At 60.6% G+C, this 21,939-nt stretch overlaps 1 protein-coding gene across 6 annotated transcripts in view; it reads left to right on the forward strand.

The window, feature by feature from the left end:
• The window catches only part of SHANK2 (SH3 and multiple ankyrin repeat domains 2), a 314,515-nt gene that overhangs the window by 45,157 nt on the left and 247,419 nt on the right, over window positions 1-21,939 (forward strand). For all 6 annotated transcript variants that reach the window (XM_053923687.2, XM_053923683.2, XM_053923685.2 and 3 more), the window contains exons 8-9: window positions 5,797-5,913; window positions 12,734-12,811. In XM_053923687.2, the coding sequence (XP_053779662.1) occupies window positions 5,797-5,913; window positions 12,734-12,811 (195 nt within the window). The remainder of the gene's footprint in view (window positions 1-5,796; window positions 5,914-12,733; window positions 12,812-21,939) is intronic.

Consider the following 21,939-nt stretch of genomic DNA (forward strand, 5'->3'; position numbering starts at 1 on the left):
TTCTCTGGGGAAAGTGGGAGACCAGGCAAGCCTGTTGCGTTTCCGCACAGCAAGGCGACTGCCGTAGTGAATGGGGCTTCACGGGAGCTGTGAGCCCTGCAGGCACCCACCGCCCTGGGCGCCCCGAGAGCTAGGTGCCAGGCCCGTTGGGACTGCAGGCCACCCAGTGCAAGGCCCCACGTCCACGCACTCAGGCAGCTTGTTTCCCAGGCCCCACCTGGCCACGGCGGGGTTGTCAGGGGGTGGCAGCTACAGCCCTGGAAGAAATGGAATCCACCCGATGGCTCAGATGGACAGTCTTTCATGGGCCGAGGTCACAGAGGGGAAATTGTGTCCCCAGATGCTGGGGAACTGGGTGGAGGAGGAGGGAGGTGTGTGCTGGAGGGACCCCAGGAAATACCCCAGCCTTGCCCTTCTCCCCGCCTCCTGTTGGCTGAGCCTTGCCAGAGCCAGCCAACCCGGGAGCCCAGTGGTACAGGCCTGAAGGTCAAGGTCTCTGGGTGGAGGAGGATGGACGGTGGGTCTGGGAGAGCAGACTGGGAATACCATCTGGGGGGTCAGTGGGACAGGCCAGGCCAGGAAGGGGGCTGACCACTCTCTCCGTTGGCAATGACTGTCATGGATTCCCAGTCTGTTTCCCTCCACCACCGTCACCTTACACAGCTGCCGCACCCGGGAGGGTCCCCCCACCCCGCCACCATGGTCAGGGGGCCGAGGGGTGCCGAGGTGCAGCAAGTGGGCTCTGGGGGTGCAGGCAGGTCCATGCTGCCTTGCCTTTCTTGTTCTCGACCAGTCCTGATTCATCAGCTCCCCGAGGCCTGCGGTGTGAGTGGGGGCTCTGCTGGGGTGGGGGGGCCCTCGGGGGCGTGGGCCATGACACCTGCCCCCTGGGTCTCAGTGTGCTCATCTGTGAGGTGGGCGCCAGCAGGACTGCTCGTGCCCTCTGGCTGAAGAACTGGGTGCTCAGCCCCTGTGTGCTCAGCGGCAGAGCCTGTAGTTTCTGTGACCCAGGTGGGGACCCAGGTACCTGCTCTGGGATGATTGGAGCAGGGACAGTGGCCCTGAGTGTCAGCATTAGATATGGGGGTGGTCGTGGCTCATGCTGTGGGTGGTTGGTTTGTACTTGGGAAGCATCCTGGGGGACAAGGTCCTCACTATCTCCAGGACTGACTCACCACGGGAGGGGCTGTCCCTGCAGGTGAGCGAGCCCCCCACTGTCAGAGCACCGGGGACACAGGAAATGGGGCCAACGCCGCCCAGGCCCAGCCGCACTGCCCCCAGGCTCCTGCGTCCTGACTGCAGGGAGTTCTCGGAGCTCCGTCCTCGGCTCCCGGCCTCAGCCAGCGAGCCCTTCTTTTCTGCCCGGTGTCCTTGCTCTCGAAAATCTTACTTCCCTCGTCTAATTCTCGTGACAGTGGCAGCCACCTCCCTGGTCTTTAGGGATGGCCACCCGAGATGAAGAGTGTGTGTTGGGTGCTGGGTGTCCCTCTCTGAGGTGCTGGCTGACGTGCAGGGCTCCACTCCTGAGACTGTGGATCACTGTGGATCGTGGTGTGGATCACGATGCCCAGAACCGAAGCCACCCAGCCTCTTGGTCCCAGGCTGCCCTCCCCCTCTCCCCCCCGAACTGTCCATTTGGGGTCCTTGACTCCCCATTTTGCTTCCTGCTGGCGCCTCCCCCGCCAAGATGGTCCACCGCCCTCTAGTGGTCGGTCTCTTTTTCACTCCAGTCTGGGAAAGCCCCTTGCCCTGCGGAAGCACCCAGGGTTATCCAAGGGAGGCCCCCACAGGCCAGTCACTGCCTCCTGAGCCTGGCTGTCCTCACCTGCAGTGACTGTCAGTGAAGTGAGGGACGCCAGGTGCCCACAGAGACGGGGGGCCTGTCGGCCGTGCTGTGCTCCTCCTACATTTTCACCCTCCCCTCTAGTGCCTGAGACACTGTGTTTGCACCGCCCTTCACACCGAGAGCAACCCTAGCAGACATGAGCTGTCTCCCCTTCTCGGACAGTTAACAGCCCTGGGGGGATGAGTGGCTTGCCCAAAGCCGCAGGCCAGCGGTGGCCTGAGCCTGCTCCCTCTGCTCTGCCCACACCCAGCCCGGTTCTTTATCTCCTCCACAGGCTTTCAGTTGGGAACCACCCCTGACGTGGCTGCGCCCGAGGGCAGCCACGGTTTGCACTCACAGAGCGGGCTAGTTCTGGCTCCGCCCTTTCAGGCAAAGCACCTCGGAGGCCTGGGGTGTCCAGGTTCTGCTTTTCAAGTCTGTCCCTCTGTCCAGCACCCTGGGGTGTGGACAGCTCCCCCCTCCAGCTGTCTGGCTTCTCTTCCTTTGCAGGGACCCGGGGCACCCTCAACCAGGCCTGCCTGCAGGTCTGCCGGCAGGTGTTGCAGGCAGCTGGTTGACTCTCCTGGTCTGTGTCCTGGCCAGGTGTTTCATTGCAACGCCCCCTGCAGGCTGACTCGGGAAGAGCGCTTTTTTGAGCTCACGTCTGCAAAGGATCTCACACGTGGTTACTCACATCACCCTGGTGTTTTCTCCTGATTAGAAAAGAAATACCTGTTCAACACGGAAATTCTTCAAAAACAAAGGAGCATAAAGAAGGGAGTGGAAAACACCCAAATGCTTCCCCACAACCCGAGAACTTTGAGGGATCACTTTGTAGTTTTGCTAAGTGGCTTCAGGTCCACCGGCACACCTTCCCTGCCCCCAGCTCCCACCTGAATGAGTGCATGAAGAATGAATGAACGAGTGAGTGAGCGAATGAGTGAGTTATGAGTGATGAATGAGCGGGTGAATGAATGGTGAATGAATGGATGAATGGAGAATTAATGAATGAGTGAATGGTGAATGAGAGATGAGTGAGTGAGTGAATGAATGGTGAATGAATGGATGAATGGAGAATTAATGAATGAGTGAATGGTGAATGAGAGATGAGTGAGTGAGTGAACGAATGAATTGCTGGGTTTCGCCTGCCGTCTTTGCTTCTGCTTGGTTAGCTGGCTTTCTCAGGAAGAGCTTTCTCTTCTTGCCATTCACTTACTGAAAGCAGCGTGGCCTGGTGGGCTTGCTGCTGTTTACTCAGCCGGTCATGCTCTGTTACCGCTGTCCGCGTCGGTCAACGGGAGCCCCTCAGCATGGCTACTTCACCCTTGGGACGCGTCCCCACTGGCTTTCGAGCGCTTCCCTCCTGGCCCTTCTTCTCCGGCCTCAGCCCTGAAACCAGCTGCTTCTCCAGGGAGCCTGGTTCTCTTGAGCAGAGGGTGGTGCTTAGAGCCCAGGATTTGGGCTGAGGTATGCTCACCGCCCCGGGGCTGTTGCCGAGCCCAGGCGTGCTCAGGAGGGGGAGTTCGGGACATGCCTGAGTGTACACACGTGTGCCCACAGACTCTCATTGTTACGTCTCTGTGTGTTCAAAGCCATGCGTCTGCCCTGGTTGTCTCCTGCATCCTGTGTGTGACGGGAAGCTGGCTTTGTGGCCCTTCATTTACTTACTCAGCAGCTGGTGTACTGACCCCTCTGGCCACCACCCCTGGGCGTCCCCCACCCTTCCCGCCGCGGCTGCGTCCCCTGTGCGCACTGCCTCCGTCATGGGACAAGGGCTGTGCACAGAATCAGCAGGGGGGATCCTTTGGGCGCTGGGTGGGGTTTAAGATTGCGGACGGTGGGAGAGTGTTGTTATGTTCCAGCGCCTGTATCTGTCTCCTCTGGGGAAAGTGTGGAAGGGGGAGGAAGCCCCCGAGCCCGCCCATCCTCAGACCCTCTGCTCAGAGTGAGGGGCTCTGCTTCCCCTCTGGGCACCGGCCCCATTGTGACCCTGGGTGAGGAGGGAGGGGCACCACGCACCGACCTGATGTAAAACCTCATACATCTGGATTAAGTGGGGGACGGGGAACAGTGAGTCTGTACTGAGTGCTCAGTGTTTGTATGCTGACGCAGTGCCCTTCCTCACTGGCAGCGGGGCAATTAAATTAAGCTATAGCCAGGGCTTGCCCCCGAGCAGCCGCTGGGACCATGGATGAGCCAGGGCTCCTTGACCTAAGGAACAAGAATCCCAACTCATAAACTGCTCGAGGAGACAATAAAAATGATGCTCAGTCTCCGTGTCCGAAAAAGTCCCGGCGTGGTTGTAGCTGAGAGGGGCTCAGACAGTGTCGCCTTGGCTGTCTCTCTCTCCTCTCTCTGTCTCTCTCTCTCTCTCTGTCTCTCTACCCCCCTCTTCCTTTGCTCTCGTGTGGCCCCTCTTCTGCAGTGGCAGCCCCCAGCAGCTCTGGGGTTTTCTAATTTTCCTTCTGGCCATCCTGGAAGAAAGAGAGGGCTTTGCTTTCTTAATTCTTCTGACAAATGTTTCATCCCGGGCCCCCTGGGGTGGCACGGGCTCACTGCCCTCGCTGTGGGTGCCCGAGCAGCAGCAGTGGGGTGGGGCGTGCCCCCCAGCCTCTGAGAGAGGCTCAGGGGGCTCCGAAGGAAAATGCGGACACTGTTGCCACAGGAAGGGACCGTGGGGGCTGGGCAGGTACAAACATTATCTGCAGCAACCATCTGCCTCATAAATTAATGAGATCATTTTTCCGGTGACATACGATTATAAGTGGATGTTTCTCAGGTGGTTTCTTTTTTAAGTAATCCAATTAATAGTTCTAATATCTCCCATGTCGTCTGTCCTCCCTATTAATTGGTGAGATGTAGCTCTTCCCCGGAGGCCAGGCAAAGGTGAACGCCCCCGCTCCGTCTCAGTGATCAGAGGCACGTGGTCACTGGGCTGCCCACCACCGCCACCTGCCACCGCCTGCCCCTGCACGGCCGTCTCCTTCCCACCTGGGCCTTCGTCACTGTCCACATGGGAATTGTTGGGTCAGGACCCCCTTTCCTGGCCCTTCATGTCTCCCCATCCAGGTTGTCATCGGGTGACAACCTGGTGAGACTGTGGGGGTCATGGGGGACCTGGGGCACCTTCCCTGAGGTGCCCAGGATGTGCATGCGGGTGGATGGGGCTGGGGGTCCGTTGGATACACCTTGCTGTCCAGGGCCACGCGTTGTCCTGCACTCTCTGCCCGAGCTGGACAGCGGCCCTGTCACCCCTGGGGCCTCCTCGCTCCCTGCGAGCCGGGGGGTGGGGGCTGGCCTGGCGCTGAGCTTCACTCGAGCCCCTTGGGGCCCGCTGTCCCACGTGATTCTTGTGAGAACCCTTCAGGGAGTAGGGCCTCCATTTACATGTGAGGATACAGGCTCAGAGGGAAAGTTCTGGAAAACGGTCCAGATCACACTCTCCCCTGTGGGAGGGCTCTGAGAGGGGTGGGTCGCACTGTGGGGCTGCCCCCCCCCCACGCCTGCCTTGTGTGGGTTGCATTTTAAAGCACTGGGGGCTGCCCCTTGCCCAGAGGCGGACAGGTGGGGGGTCTCGTTCCTGGACACAGCAGTGGTGCATGCCCACCCCTAGATGTTTCATACCTGCCCCCCCAGGATGGGGGTGGGGCAGCTTGGATAAGCCCGGCCAGGGCTGGCTGCTGAGGCTACAGGAGAGACAGGTGGTACCTCTGAGCGCTGGGTCGATGGGAAGGACTATAAGGGCCCCTTCCCAGACCCCCGTTGAATCACCAAGTGCAAGTCTTCAACAAGCACCTTCTCCCCAGTGCCCGGCCAGGGCCCTGGCTACACCCCTGAGGCTCGGGGTATGGTGGGTGCCCCCGTGTTTGCAGCCCTGGTCCAGAATGGCGGGCGGCCCCAAGGGAGGGGCCGAGCGCCGGGTCAACCGCGTGCCTCGCAGTTCCCGGTTCACAGCATACACTGTGTTTCAGGCCTGCAGGTACGGCCACGTGCAGCACCTGGAGCACCTGCTCTTCTACGGGGCAGACATGGGGGCCCAGAACGCCTCGGGGAACACGGCCCTGCACATCTGCGCGCTCTACAACCAGGTCAGTGGCGCGCCCCTCAACACGCCCCCCCACCCCCAACCACTTGGGCAGAGGGGGGCGGGGCATGGCTTCGCAGGTGCTGGGGTCCAGGTGAGTCCTGGACGTCGCTGTGGAAGGTCCCCTCTGCCCCTTTTCTCTCCCATTCTCCTCTGATTTCAAGGACCTTGAGTCTGGACCGTGGTCGGTGCGGACGCCACACTGGGCGTAATGGGGCGGGGGCTCTTCCACCTGGAGGGACGGGGGCAGATCGCTGGTCAGGGTGACTGCTGGGGGCCCCGAGGTTCAGGCACGCCGCTCATCCCCTCTGCTGTCCCAGTTCCAAGCAATGAGTCCGTCTTCCTGGGCGATGTCCCTGGCCTTTTCCTAAACCCAAGTCCTTCCCCTGCCCACTCCATGGCCACGCCCAGCTCAGGACCCTCCGGCCACTCTGAAACCCCACTTTGCTTCTAGCGATTAAACCCTGGAAAACTCCTACATACCCTTCAAGACCCAATTCAGACAGCCTGCCCTCATCTGAGCCTCCCTTGACGAGCCCCTCCTGGGGTTGGCGATGTTTTCCCTGTGCTGAGCTGAGCTTCCCAAGCCCGCCAGGGCGGACCCGGGAGCAGGCCGCTCGCTGTATGACTCACCTGGTACTCCTGCCAGCGCCCCTCTGCCCTGGGCACGCCCCCCAGGGCCACAAACTGCCGGCCCCGAGTGTGGCTCAGCCCGGTGGGGCTGGGGTGACGTTTGCCTAGCTGCTGGCTTCCCGCTTCTGGAGCTGAGCCCGTGGGAGTGGCAGGCAGCTGGGCGGTCACTAGTGGAGACTCAGCATGTGCACTCGAAGGGCTTTGGGGTGGGGAGGGGCCCAGCCGCAGCCGAAACACACATCACGAGGCTCGGCTGTGGCGGGTGAGACCTCTGGGCCCACGTGCGCATCTTAACTGCGCTGCCTCAGAGAAGGAGGACGTCCCTTCTCTCTCCCCAGTAGATTTCAAGCCTATTTTGTCACACACACAAAAAATATCCCAGAACAGACATGTTTTCTGTCACTTGCAATGACACAGGCAAGGTGGTCTTTGAAAGCACAGGTGGTGTTTTCACTGGACGAGGTGACCACGGGTGGCGGTCTGTATTCTGGGTTATCAGTGGGGCTGGGCTTGACCGAGGTTACTGAGCTGATGGCTCCAGAGGGACCCCGCACTGGCCAGGCTCTCGGGACAACCCCTGGCCAGGTGAGAAGAGGGGTCATCTGGAAAGGCCACTCGACTCTGCCATGTGGGGTGAACACGGCCACGGACAGCACTAGGGGAGCATGAGGCTGTGCACCCACAAAACTTGGTCTACAAACAGGCCGCGGGCCGACAGAGCCTGTGGGCCACGGTTCACTCAGCCTGGGCTGGAAGCAGCACCTAGCCCTCTCCAGACCTCAGCTTCGGGTGGACGTGCAGCCCGGGGGCTGAGCCACTTCCTCTCAACACACCAGGGACCCCTCTGCAGGTGCGCGCGCTGTCCCCTCTTCGGGGTCCTGGGATGATGGGGCGGCCTGCCCGTGTGACCCTTCTCTGCTGCACAGGTAGAGATGCCTTAGGCGGCCTTGCCTGATTTGGACCCCTCCTCCCAGAGGCCGCTGTGGAGAGTCACAGGCTCAGCATGGTGGCCCTGTGGGCCCCAGACACCCTGGCCAGTTGGGAAGTCAGCGAGTGTTGTAGGATCCAGCCTCATGCATCCCTCGTGCCGTCCCTGGGATGCTGGTGTGGTTGCCATTCTCTACCCTCAGGGGCCCCCACCCCGACCATTGGGGTCTCACTGACGCAGTATGAGAAGTCATCGTGGTGTGACTCAGAGAGGTGCTGTCTAGGACAGAGGGAGGTCCCCAGCCTCTGCCTGGCACTCCCTGCCCGCGTGCCCAAGCCCAGCCCTGTCCTACCTGCGTCACCACGGGATGGCACAGAGCCCCTGCTGTGCCCATTTCCTCATCCCACGCACGTGGGATGCGCACGGCTGCCTCAGGCCGGGCTCCATGCAGGTGAGAGAGACAACCTGCGACTTTAAGTGCAAAGGGGCATCACCCAGAGCCTGCTGGGGAGTGACGCTGAGCGACAGGCGGTCTCAGGGCGGGGCCCAGGGGAGTTTCTCTTGGGCTCTGAACTCCTTGATCTCGAATGTGGGGATAATTACACCGAGCTCTGCATGAAGCTGAAAATAGAAAACAAACACGGGGTGTTGTAGCACGCAGTAACCCCTTAGTAAACAGTGGCTGTTATGGTGGTGATGGAGGTGATGGTGGTGGTGATGGTGGTGGTGGTGATGATGGTGGTGATGGTGATGGCGGTGGTGATGGTGGTGATGATGATGGAGGTGGTGATGGTTATGGTGGTGGTGGTGACGGTGGTGGTGGTGGTGGTGGTGATTGTGATGACGAAGGTGATGGAGGTGGTGATGGTGGTGCTGCTGCTAATTTGCATGATCAGACCTCTCCCTGTTAAATCGAAAAGCACTGAGGTTTGTGGGTGGGTGCGTGGTCTCCTCCACGCATTTCCAATAAAACGCCCTGTGACCAGGCAATTTCTCCTCTTCTCCTGCGGAATCAACCCGTCAGGGCTCTGCGTGTGAGCAGCAAGTGGTGCCTGATCCGTGCCTCCCTCAGCCCCTGCCGGCTTTCAGGAGCCCCCGGGGGACGGGGCTGGAGTTTGTTTTTCCGCCCTGCAGAAGGAAGCCAGGGAGGGCGTCCTAAATATCAAAGGTCCCCAGGCCCGGCCAGTTCGTCTGGAAGATAAAAATAAACCCTGCCTTTCTGCAGCCACGAGGAGAGATGTGTTCTGTTTGTCTCTGTGCCCCACGGGGCGCTCGCCAGCTTAGCAGACACTTTCCCGGGGCCACCACGGGTGACTGTCCCAGAGTGTTGAAGGTGTGCATCTCACCGGACAGGAGACGTCCCCCCACCTCTCCCCGGGGATCCCTGCTGGGCCCTGGGTGCCCATGGTCAGCAGTCCTGCCTCACACAGGCCAGGAGGCCGAGGCGTGTCCCAGAGAGGCTCGGCTAGGGAGTGGGAGGCTGGGCTTCCCGCTCACCCTCCTCGTCTTCTCCCCCTGCCTGTGGGTCACACTCCTGAACTCTCGATCGGGGTGGGACGGCCTCCACCGGGCACAAGTCAGGCAAAATCGCCGTTGGCCCGGGCATGGGCGAGCCGTGGTCTTCGGGGTGCAGCTCCTCAAAGGGAGCGTCGGTCCTTGGGGCCGGGTGTCAGCCCCACACTGGGGACAGCGACTCTGCACATGACCGTGACGGTTGTTTCTAATGTCACCTGTCTTAGCTCTTCTTGGATTTATGCCTACCTGGACAGGCTCGTTTGAGAGGGCAGCTCAAGCTGGAAGTGGGTTGCTGACTTTGAGTTTGGAGGGAACTCTGGCGAATAGCGGGATGGGTCGTGCGGGGTGGGTCCTGTGGGTCTCAGGTAGTTGATGCTGACTCAGAGAAAGGCCTTGAGGTGAGTGATGGCTTTTTCTGGGGTCCTGGCTGAGTCCCCCTGGGAGGGTGCAAACGCAGTGCCTGGCGAGGACTCATTCTCATCGTTGCAGGAAATGCGTGTCCTTTGGGGCGGAGCTTGAGTGCTGCGCTCCTGGGCAGGAGGGAGCTTTACCAGGGCTTCCAAGAGTTGGATCCCAGGCACCTCCCTCCCCCTCAGGGCTCTCGCGTTCTGGGTTCAGATTGGCTGGCCCCAGCCCCCCCACCCCAGTCCTCCAGGATGCACACTGCATGGCCCCCCCCCCCCCCCAGCCAGACAGGCGCAAGGAGATCTGTCCTCCCCCCCCCCCCCCCCCAGCAAAATCAGTTCAAGGTGAGACCTTGGGGCAGCCGCCACGGCTCCTGAATCCCCCTGCTTGCCTCCCAAGGGGAGCTGAGTTACCTTCTCTGTTACCTGTCCCCTCACATGGTGACCTGTTGAGACCCCTTCCACCTCCTGGCCCTGCGCCCCCCACCCTCCTGCCCTTCCTCTGCTTTCTCCTCTCTTCTCACCACTGTCTGTGCACCGAGCTAATTAGCTTGATTAGTTTACATTAGGCTGGCCCTGGCTGGTGTGGCTTAGTGGATAGAGTGCCAGCCTATGAACCAAAAGGTTGCTGGTTCGATTCCCAGTCAGGGCACACGCCTGGGTTGTGGGCCAGGTCCCTGGCTGGGAGCATGCAAGAAGCAACCGATAGATGTTTCTCTCCCTCTCTAAAATAAATAAAATATTTTTAAAAATTCATGCTGGGTTGTAAGAAACAGGTCCCAACGAGGGGTAGCCCAAGGGGAGAGGGAGGACGCTAGGTGGGCTTGGGGGGCTGGGGCAGGGTTGGAGGGCGCCGGGCAGAAGGTGCAGGGGCCAGGGTCCTCATAAGACTTCATTTGCAAAGCCAGCAGGGCAGGATCTGGCCCCAGGCTGCAGTCTGAGGCTCTGGGATGAAATGACAAGACCCGGTGGGGTCTTCATCCACTTCTGTCCCAGGTGTGTGACCTCAGGCCGGGTTTCCGGCTTGTCACAGCTGGAACTAATGCCAGGGCTCTTAAACACCTGGACAAACACACCCCTGGGTCTCACCGTCCTCTGAGTCCCCAGACGGGGAAGCTGTGTTTGCCGAGCAGTTCTATCCTCTTCAGTGTTTTCGTCCTCGAAGTGCCACATGAACGCAGCTCACGGGGAAAATGTGGCAGGTGGGGGTCTCAGGTTTTCCCGTGGTCCTGCTCTCCAGCCCCGGGGGATGCTGTGGTCCTGCCCCCCTGCAGGGCGCTGGGGGGTGAGGGGGACGTGCTGCCATCCGCCTGCTCTTTCGGTGCCCGAGCGATCCTCATGTCCTTGCTGCTGGGCTCCCACCACTCCTTGTTCCTCTGCCATCCTGATGGGTGGACCCCCACACCGTGGTCCCAGACCCCCCTCCCTACACAGCCACCCCGGCCTCAGACCGGCCTGAGGCTGCACGCACCCGGGGCATGCAGGTGGCTTCTCACAGGCAGGACCTCAGTGCACCACACGGTGCAGCGGAGTCCCGGCCCCGGCAGCTCGGGGACACAGAGGCAGGTGGATCTTGGCCTGCAGGCTCAGGTGCACTCCGCCCGCGGCCATGGGAGGTGCAAGCAGCCACCTCTCAGGCGCCTCCCAGCTGCAGCTCAGAGAACAGGGGCCCCTGGGCCACCATGTCCCTCTGCTCCCTGCACAAGGGGTTCCCTTCTTCATCTCCTCACGGGGCCTAGGCCCGGGTGGACCTCCGATCTCGGCCGCAGGGACGGGGTGGCCCCCACCACCTGCTGCGAGCTTGGTTTGGGGTCCCAGGGAAGGGAACCCTCGGTGTGGCTCTCTGTCTCTCTCTCTCTCCTCCGATCTCTGACTCCTTCCTGAGCTGAGATTCGCCTGCCGTGCGGTGCACCCGGCTCATGCACGCTGAGTGGTTTGGTCTGAGTGGCCACAGGGTCCCGGGACCAGCAGCACAGTCGGCCTCACTGCGTCGTCATCCCCCAAACAGAAGCCACGGGTCACCCCATGCCCCCGCCCTCCCTGCCCTAGGCAGCTTCTCGTCCACTGTCTGTCAGGCTGTCTATCCAGCTTTCGTCCTAACCCCGCCATCCTTCCAGGCCCGTGCAGTGTGGGCTGGCCTTGGCCCCAGGACCGCAGGTCCCCTCTGGCCTGCGGAGGGGGCACGGGCCTGTCATGCTCAGCTGCCCCCTGGGTGTGGTAGGCCCCTCACGCAGCAGCTCCTTCCCAGGTGCGGGGCTGGGTGGCCGTGCCTGCTGCCGCTGCCCTGGACCCTGTCGGTGAAGGCGGGAAAGCCCAGATGGCGTGGCGTGGAGGTGGGGCAGTGACTCTCACGGGCAGGTGGGGGTGGGGGGGTGTCCTCTGCGCTGCTGCCCTGCCCCCCCACCCCCGATGCAGGGACACTGGCTGGCATGAGGTCTTTTAAAGGCTCTTCGAAAGGCGTCGTTTACTCGCCGGTGTTCTTGGGTCTGGACTCTGCCTCCACGTGCCCTGGACTGTCTCCTCACTGTTTCGTCCCCGCCATCCCCGTGCGAGTTTCAAAGGGGGGGGCGGCTGTTCTATGTCGTCCGCCCTGGGCACAGAGTAGGTGCTCAATTAAAGGGACGGGAATAGCGTTCTTTTCATTGTAAAACTACACACGGAATGAGGATCGCTGGCCTTTAAAGAACATTTGAAACGCTAAGTGCAGAAGGTGGCCGGATGAGAAGATCGCTCCTTTTCGCTCCCTGACCCTCCCTGCTTCCTGGGGAGGAGACCCCGCCCACGGGCCCAGGTCACCCACATTCTGTGCTTTTCTGCAGGAACACAGCGGGGGCGTGAAGCCGCGTCCCTGTTCTGAGACTTGCGTCTTCCACCCAGACGTTCTTGGAAATATTTCTTGTCGGTTGTTATCGACCCGCTTGCTCTTCCCTGCTGCTGCCTGAGGGGGGGATGTTCTGGAAGGCACTCCCAGTTTCCCCGATCCTCGAGCACGGAGGCCTGGCCCGGTTTTCTCTTCCTGTTTTTCTTTTCAGGTTTCACGGACGGCCTTTCCCTTGCGGCGTGTTCATGCACGGGTGCAGGGAGGCAGAATGCAGCCTCAAAAAGTGCAGTGGCTTGGCACGCTGTGTACATGTTTACATTTTCATGGATTCTGCCGCGTTGTCCAGTGTTTGCAGCAGTTCAACGTCACCGGATGCCGTGGGGCGATGGGAGCGAACCTTGCCCTGCCTTTGAAGTCCTCGTTCGCGTCCCGAGTCCGCGCCCGCACGCAACCCCCACCTGGCCCTCTCGGTGGTTTCACGTGAGAAACCGTCTCACGGCGGTTTCTCGTGTTCACTGTGCAGGACAGCTGTGCGAGGGTGCTGCTGTTCCGGGGCGGCGACAAGGAGCTGAAGAACTTCAACAGCCAGACTCCGTTTCAGGTAAGGAGGCTCCCGGAGCCACGGACGGCCCGCCCGGGCGTGGCGGAGGAGGGGGCGACCGTGGGCTTTTGCGCGCCTGTTTGTGTGTCTGTCTGTCGGAGGCGGGCCTGTTCCGTGGGAGACGTTGTCTGTGTTTGGAGGCCTCGCCCCTGAGCCTCTGTGTCCTCGTGTGGCAGCAGCTGACACATGTCAGTTCTGTCACCCAACTTCCTTCCTGCCAGAGCCCACAGTGTGGGCGACATCGTGTCACCTCAAGGACGCCTTGCAGACGGGCTGCTTTCCCCGTGCACTTGCTGTGATGTGCTGGCGTTGCTGCCCGTCCTTCTCTCGGGGGCAGATTTGTGACAGTCTCTTGGGAGGGGGCTTGTCGTCCCTCTGGCCCCCCACGGGCTGCCACTGGAGCCGCAGGCGAACCCTGGAGCTCTGCAGCAGAGCGCACCAACCAGGGTTCTAATTGATTTTAATCCTGGCGAAACATGTGTGACACAAAATGAACCATTTTAACCACGCCAGAGCGTCCAGTTCAGCGGCCGTAAGTGCCTCACGGCACTCTGGGAGCAGCCGTGCTGTGTGGTTAAGTCTTGTTCATCGCCCCACATAAACCCCGATCTCCCCACCCCACCCCCAGACAGCTGCTAACCCACCTCCTGCCTCCGTGGCCGCACCTGTTCTGCACATTTCATCTGCGCGGAATCACGCCCTGCGCGGCCCTCCGCATCTGGCTGCCTTCTCCACGCAGCGGGATGTCTTCAAGGCAATCCGTGTTGTAGCGTGTGTCAGCGGGCACTGTCCCGTGTAATGACGTGGGGCTCCTCTCGTGGCGATGCAGCTGACCAGGTGAACGCAGAAGTTTTAGCTCAGGGCTCCACGTCACAGAAACGCGTTTGGATCCCAGTGACCACGGGCGGGTGTCCACTTCACGGGGGGCCACGCTGGCCCCTTGGGGCTGAGCTCCGGGGGGCGGTCCCGGCTTAAAGATCGTTAGGTAATATATTTCACTAGCCCCTTCTTCTTAAAGTCAGGGTGTTGCTTAAATTGCTTGGAGGCAGCCGCCAGTGCCCTTGGCTTCAGGGGCAGCGCTGGGCTAGTAGGAGAGAGCCGTTTCTAATTCGCTGTGATAAGCTCTGGGCAGTGGCTCCTGACTGCCACGTGGTTCCCCCCGGGACGTGAGTGCGTGCGGTGGTCAGCACGAAAGGTCACGTAGGAGGCCTCCCTGTCAGTCCCCGCTCCTGTCTCCCGCCACCGGGACGGGGACACCCCTCCTTACAGGCCTCCTGGTGACATGCTCAGACACCCGCAGCCACCTAGGGCCATCTGTCTCCGCTTCTCTAATGACAGTCAGGTGCCACCAATGGTTCCAGAGCCGTTGGTGGCACTGGAAGACGGTCATGCAAAACACTTGAGTAATGAGACCCAGCGCCCTGGCAACATGTGGCGGACGGGTGGGATCGAGGACGGGCCACGCGCTCCGGGGAGGCCCGGGAAGGACGGCTGCGGCTGCACGTCAGGCTGGTGTCCTTCCTCCGGTGTCCCGCCTCGTCGGGTTTGTGTGGAGAGAAGAGGCTTAATCCAGCCTGCAGTCTGGTGTGCAAATGCCCCAGTGTAATCCAGTCTGCGGTCTTGTGTGCAAATGCCCCAGTGTAATCCAGTCTGCGGTCCGTGTGTGCAAATGCCCCAGTGTAATCCAGTCTGCGGTCTTGTGTGCAAATGCCCCAGTGTAATCCAGTCTGCGGTCAGTGTGTGCAAATGCCCCAGTGTAATCCAGTCTGCGGTCCGTGTGTGCAAATGCCCCAGTGTAATCCAGTCTGCGGTCTTGTGTGCAAATGCCCCAGTGTAATCCAGTCTGCGGTCAGTGTGTGCAAATGCCCCAGTGTAATCCAGTCTGCGGTCAGTGTGTGCAAATGCCCCAGTGTAATCCAGTCTGCGGTCAGTGTGTGCAAATGCCCCAGTGTAATCCAGTCTGCGGTCTTGTGTGCAAATGCCCCAGTGTAATCCAGTCTGCGGTCTTGTGTGCAAATGCCCCAGTGTAATCCAGTCTGCGGTCTTGTGTGCAAATGCCCCAGTGTAATCCAGTCTGCAGTCCGTGTGTGTAAGTGCCGCAGCTCTCATTTCTTGCTCACTGTTCCTCCCTCCCGACGATGACAAATTCGTCACTGCTGAGTCCGTGGGGAAGACGGCCCGCTGCATCCTTGAACAGGGTCAGCCCCGTTCAACGCCGTGCTGCTCAGCTGCTGTGTCGAGCGCGGGCCTCTCTGAGAAACCTCGGAATATCCGACGGTGTTTGTCTGACCAAGCTTTTGCCTAACGATGTAAGGCCAAGGCTGAGCCGGCAGCATTGGCAGGAATGGAGAACCTGGGAGACAGCTGGCTCTCAGGATCCCCCGTCCCCCCGGGGCTCCGGGTGTGAGATGGGGGGTGAGTTTTTTAAGGAGGAGAGCGTGGCAACACGACTTGGGTGCACCTTCATAGTGAGGATGGTGAGCCCAGGCGGCCCTCACCAAATGCCCCCTATGGGGCGGGTTCAACAACAGGCTTTTATTTCTTGTAGTTCTGGAGGCTGGGAGTCTGAGGTCACCATGCTGGCAGATCTAGTCGAGGACCCTCTTCCTGGCTTGTCGACAGCCACTTACTCGCCGGCCTTTCTTCTGCGCACACGTGGGGGAGAGAGAGGCAGAGCTGCTTGTGTTTCTCCCTCCTCTTACAGGAGCAACAGTCTTAGCTCCTTAGGGCCCGTCCCCACGACTGCGTTTAACTGCATTAGCTTCCGAAAGGCCCCTCTCCAGACGGACACTGTCACAGCGGGAGCTAGGGCTTCACCGTGTGAGTTTTGCGGGGACTAGTGTCCCTAACAGTGATGGTGGAGGTGTTGGTGACGATGATGGTGGTGATGAAGATGGTGGTGGTGACGATGGTGGTGACAGTGGTGATATTCACGGTGGTGACGGTGTTAGTGTGGTGATAACGTTGGCGTTGGCGGTGATGACAGCAATGATGATGAATCCAGTTGTGCAGAAGATTAAAGCTCACAGATCCTTTTCTGTATGTTTATTTAATGTTTTCTGTATGTTTCTGTAATGTTTATTTAATAACAACCCGATGAGGTTGGCGTTTTTATCCCAGTCGACAGGAGGTGTGGAACTAGAGAGATGGGCGCCGGGATTTCAGAAGCAGTCAGTGGGCGAGTCTGGGGTCTGGGCCCCTGACTTGCAGTCTGGTGCTCCGGGGTGCGGGGTGGGGCAGGTAATGCCGTCTGGCACGTAGCTTCTCTTGCTTCCCCGTGTGGAGTGAACCTCGGGGTCCTTTGCTTTTCGAATTGCTCAGTCCACGGGCGCAAACACACCCTGATTCTGAAGACGAAGAGAAGCAGAAGTCTGTGGAAGAAGCCCGAAGCCATGGAAGCCCTAGCAAAGGAGAGAGCAGTAAGGGACAGAGGCAGAAGCGGCTGCTGGAATTCGTCATTCCACCGGCACGTCCCGAGTCCCGGTCAGAGCCCCACTGTCTCCGGGGTGCCGGGGAAACGCCAGCGAACACAGCGCCCCTGCTCTCGTGGGCTGAACGCCAGTCAGAGTGATCACGAGCACAGAAGCAGATGAACGTCTGAGGCGTCAGGGTTGGTAGCTAACAGGAAGGAAAACACGCGGGTTGAGAAGAGTGGAGTGAAATGGAGGGGGGGGGGTGCTGCTGTGGCAGGAGGCTCTTTAAAAGGAGGGAGCTCAGCACGACTTCCGACATGTGAGCAGAGACCGGGGAGTGGGCCTGGGGGGAAGCATTCTGGGAAAGGGGCTGGCATGTGCAAAGGGCCCGGGGTCAGCGTGCGCCTGGTGTGTTTGAGGAGCAGTGAGGGGGGCAGCTGGCCAGGGGAGCAGGCTGGGGGCAGCCAGCACCCGTGGTGGCAAGTGAGGCTGCCCAGGGGCCACGTGACGGGGCAAGGACTTAGGGTTCAGCCTGTATGAGATGTGAAGTCTCCACAGGGCAGAATAAAACTCTAAAATGGAAATGAACCCGTCCCTGCGGCCGACCCCGGCCATGGTCCCGTATGAAAGCAGCCGGAGCTGCCGGGGGGGGGGGGGGGTGGGGGGGGGTGAGGAGCTCGGACGGTAACCGGTGGATATTACCACCAGGGTCTCTGGAGTCAGCACAGCGTCGGTGGCTGTGCCCTCCGGCCCGGGGACCACAGGACTCATGGGGCTCCTCAGTTTTAAACATCACTAAGTGAAATTCAGAGCTCAGTTCCTCGGTCACATCACCTGTATTTCAGGTGCTGGGTGCCCCCCGAATTGGACCTCATTGTCCTGGAAGCACCCGGGTTCTCCTGTCCCCTGCACGGCAGTTCAGGTGGTTAAGCGGTTCAACGAGTTTCAATTATCAGTCGGTCCCCGTGAGCAGAGAGCGTCCAGCCACCCTTGAAACTGTCCTCCCACCAGGCACGTGGGCGAGGCTGGGGCTGGTGCCCGGGAGGCCCCCCCACAGGTGCCGCGGCCCGAGCGCACGCTCCCTGCCAGGCTGTGCGGAGGCCGAGGAGGGGTGTGGACACCTGTCCATCGTGTGCAAGGCAGGAGTGTTAGGGACCTGGAGGCAGCATGTCAGGAGCTACTACTTAACGGAACGAAATTGAGACAGAGCCCCGGGATCGTGCTATTTAGAAACGGGAGATAGAGCCCTGAGCAGCCACTGAGTGTGGACCGAGGTTGGGGTGGGGGTGGGGGTGGGCGGAGGGTTTGACTTTCGCCCTGTCTATCCAGGTGTGTGGCATTCAGAAGAGCAGAATCGACTTCATCTTTTTAAAGAAAACCGTTAGTGGGACCCCTTCCCCTACCATGATCTTATCTTTGCCCGCTGAACTCCTATTCATCCTTCAAAACCCATGGTCTTTCTCCAAAGGAGGCTTGCCTGCAGCCTTGTGGTGTCCATATTATTTGATCTGTACCTTTTACATATTGTCTTAGGGTGGATGGTTTCTGCCTCAGTTTCCTCAGGTACACGGGACAGTTCTTTTTGGAGAGGTAGCAGCATCTCACCTATCTTTGTGGTCCAGTCCTGGGTCGCTGCTGACTGCTGGAAAGGCTGGGCTGGGCAGAGGCCTTGGACGGAAGTTCCCTGTAATTCCTCACTCCGGCCACTAGGTGGCAGTGTTCACACGGGCCAGCTTGGGGCGGGCGTGCCAGGGGAGTCCAGGGTGCTGATGATGGACAATGGACGTAGGATGTTTATACATCGGCTGTTTCTGTCCCGAGGAAATGCCTGTTCCTGAACTTTAGTCCTTGAACGGGGCATCCATCAGAGGTGAAGGAGAAAGGCCGCTGCGTTCATCGACGGGGTGTCCAACAGGAATGCCACAGACCTTTATTCACTGTGGTTCTGGGCGGGAGGCCTGAGGTCCAGGTTCCGGCCAGTTCCGACCCGGCGAGGACCGTCCTCACCAGGTGGCCGGCTGGGCCATCTGCTCCCAGCCCCGGTCCTCACGTGGGCATTTTCCTGGCGTGCATGCAGGGAGGCCGAGAGAGGTGGGGAGGGCGGGAGCAACCTCTCGGGCGTCTCCTCCCCAGCGTCTCGGGGGTGGAGTGGGCGCGGCGTTATTGGAAGTTAAGGTGCGAGACGGGCGACGTACACGTGTGCGTGGTGCCCGACGGCCACACAGCGAGGCTGCTGGCACCCAGCTGCGCCCCCCGCACAGCTACCTCGTGTGTGTGCGTGGACTTTGAGTTGCACTCTCAGCATTCGAGTGTACGAAGCAGCGTTGCCCGTTGCCGTTACCAACTTGTACGTAGAACCCAGCACTCACTGACCTTGGACCTTTTCAGATGCCACCTGTGAGTGAGATCCCGCAGTGCCCTCGGGCGTGGCGGCTGCTCTGCCCCTCACAGGCGCGGCCCCATGGTCGCTGCTGGGCTGGGCCTCTCTGCCGGACTCGGGACTCTGGTCCACAGTCTGAGCCACGTGCTTTGGGGAAGGATGATGGGAAACTCATTCCACTGAGATGCCACTGGTGTCATCTTTCCACTGGTGTCTCTTCCTACCAGGACACGAGTCCCATCGTGGGGGCCCCCCCTCATGACTGAACAGCCCCAAAATCCTGCCTCCTAACACCATCCCTCCGGGGGTTCGGCCTTCCACACAGGGACTCGAGGGGGACGCAAACATTCTCCACAGACAAGGGCAGGAGAAACCTTGAAGGCCAAGGACGTGAGGTTTTCTCGGTTTGCTGGGCCCTTCGGTCCCCTGACGTTTCACAGCATTTCTCTGTGCACCTGTCTCATCGACGGGGCTGCCCCGGGAGCAGGAGCGTGCACGCCTGCGTCTGGGCTGCGGGTGCAGGTGGATGTCTGTCTCGTTCATCAGGAAAGCTCCGGAGCCTTCTAGAGAGACGGAGGAGAGAGCTGACGCTCACTGAGGGCCCACTATGGCCCATGCGGGCGGGCCACCAGATAATCTGGGATGGGGGTGAGGAAGACTTTCAACCTCGCATATGCAGAGACCCTTTCTGTGCTGCCCAAGGTCACGTGTTCATAGGTGTCGGAGATCATTTGGGGTCATCGTTTTGCCTACCCCAAGGGGAAAACAGTAACCAGGCACAGTCGCAGGCACCAGGGCTGGGGGCCCACGCCTTAGAGACGCCTTCCCAGACCTGCGAGGGGCAAGGACCCACAGCGCAAGGACCTGGGCGCTGTGTGTGGTCCGGCGGACCAGGCAGCAGGGCCAGCGAAACCCAAAGGCCTGGAGCAGGTGCCGGGAGACCCAAGGGCAGGGTGCGGCCTTCAGTGACAGGTGACCTGGACACGCCCGGGTCCTACCTCTCCAGCAAAACCGAAAGCCGTGTGTGGGGAATGAAAAGGAGCGACCGGGCCCCATCACCTTATTTCAGGATTGAGGAGATTGCCCCTGGGTTCCTGGGTGTCTGTCCTTTGCCTTCGGAGTCTGCCCTGCCCCTGCCTCCCTCTGTCCTGGCTGCCGCCCCTGCCACAGCCTGGCCCTGAGTGTCTCTCCCGGGTTGGCCCCCAGCTCGCCCCTGCTCCTGGCCCCGGTCCTCTGCCCTGTCCTCAGGTCTGCCCCGTGTCCCCCATCCTGCTCCTGCGTCCTGAGCTGCGACCGTGCAGAATGGCGTCCACCAACCTGACTGGACCTTGGGCCTGTGTCACCCATGACATGCAAGGCTGACCCTGCTCCTGGGTCCCGAAGAGGTTGTAAGCCTGAAAGACACCAAGGGACTGACGATGACGTAGCCCCGCCCCCATCTGAAGCTCATCTCTGGGGAGGGTCTCACTCGGGGAGGGGGTGCCCCAGGCAGGGCCCACCCGCCGGCCCTCAGCAGAGCCAAGATCTCAGGGAGCGGCTTTGGGGCTTCCATTTGGCTTGAGGTCCGTTTTCCTGGTTGCCACACGACTTTGGACTCACATGGGATTTTTGTTCTTCGTCACAGGTTCTGTTCAAGGGACCTTTTCTTCCTTCTCTGCTCAGTTCCGAAAGCCTCCAGGCACATGCTGGTTGGTGACCGTTTAACGTCCCTCCCAGAGAGAAGTGGTATTGACTGAGGACTTTGTTCAAAGCCCAGGGTCCCGCTGGCTGCGGTCCTGGCCAGTCCCGGGCGGGCAGGTGTCGTGTGAGGAGACCCGGGGTCTGGAGTCTGGGCGGGACAGGAGAGCCCGAGTGACAAGCCCCAGGCTGCCCCTGAACAGTTGCAACCAGGTGGGACGTTTCCAAAAAGGCCGCGCCCATCAGAGTCCCAGGGAAGGAAAGGGACAGCGAGGAGTTGGGTCCGATGAGGAGTGACATCTCTGGAGGAGGTTCAGGGCGGACCCCATCCTATCAAGGACCTACGTGGGTGACGGTACAGCCCACCCACCGTGCGGGGTGTTCGGTGCGTTTCCTCCGCCCGCAGCCCCGGCCCTCCCCTTCGCTGGTCCCCACCCTCCTGCGGCGCCCCTGCCAGCCTCCATCCCCACCCCCCACACTGGCGGTCCCCTGGGTGGCCTCAGGGTGCTGACTTGGTCATCAGAAACCAGAAGCATTACCAACAAACACAGAAGTAAATAGGCAGGCAGGCGGTTCCCCTCCTTTCGCTGTCGTCTGCAGGTATTTATAAACTCCCAGCTCCCAGGTGGGTTAGTTCACAACGCTCCCTCATTTGTTTTTGTAACGTGTGGAGAATCAGCCCCAGAGAGTTGGCATTTCAGGGATGATACTTATTCAAGACAGAGAGCTCTCAGCCAGCTGCGCCGTGCGTTCAGCCAAATCGATCTGTTCTGAGATGGGGCGGGGGGGGGGGGGGCGTGCCCCTGCCAGAGCTGCCAGCTGGGGGTGCGGGCGTCGGTTGGTCCCTTTCGGAAGCAAATGCCAAGCTGTCTGGGATGGGTGCCTCCAAACCCAGGGACCGCTCACAGTACGTGGTCCAGCGTCAGTGGCTGGTAGCATCACCCCCCTCCGCTCCTGTGGGTGACGTGGGCGTGAATGTGGAGGTGCAGACACGTCTTCCAGACCCAGTGCCTGTTCTTTCGGGTCTGCGCCCAGAGGTGGGGTCCTGGATCGTGCAGCGGTTCTCTGTTTTTCTGAAGAACCTCCTACCGCACCCCCACAGCGGCTGCCCCTCGTCACCCTCCCACCAGCGCTCCACACCCTCCTCGCCGGCGGTGGTTGTCTCCGTTCTCATTCTGTTCCTACAGGAGCCGTCCTCCTGGGTGTGAGGGGTGTGTTGTGTTGTTACAGAGCTTTGACCCTGGGCGGTAGTGTAAGGAGGGCACAAGCCTGAGCCGGGGTGTGGTCAGGAGACACCACGCCCCCTCAGGTGGCGGACCCCACGTGGGGCTCGAGGCCCTGGACACCTCTCTGCTGCCATGGACCTTGGCGTGACAGTGAACCAGCAGGAGGCTGACCATTCAGAGAGGATGCGGCTCACTCCCTGGGGGTCAGGCATGGCCGGCAGCCTGACTTTGAAAAGCGGCCGAAATCTGTGGAACCCAGAGCTGGTTTCCTGGGAGTCGGCCCACAGCTAGAGACATGGGTCCTGCCTGTGATGTGGCCCATTCCTCTGTCCCCACCGCCTCCCCAGCTGGGACAGCACCCAGGGGACCCAGTAGGTTGTTGCTTCTGCTGCTAGTTGGGTTTGAAGACCCCCACCCAGCCCACTGCTGGAG

This window comes from Desmodus rotundus, chromosome 5 (assembly GCF_022682495.2).
Source record: "Desmodus rotundus isolate HL8 chromosome 5, HLdesRot8A.1, whole genome shotgun sequence".
NCBI classification, from domain to species: domain Eukaryota; kingdom Metazoa; phylum Chordata; class Mammalia; order Chiroptera; family Phyllostomidae; genus Desmodus; species Desmodus rotundus.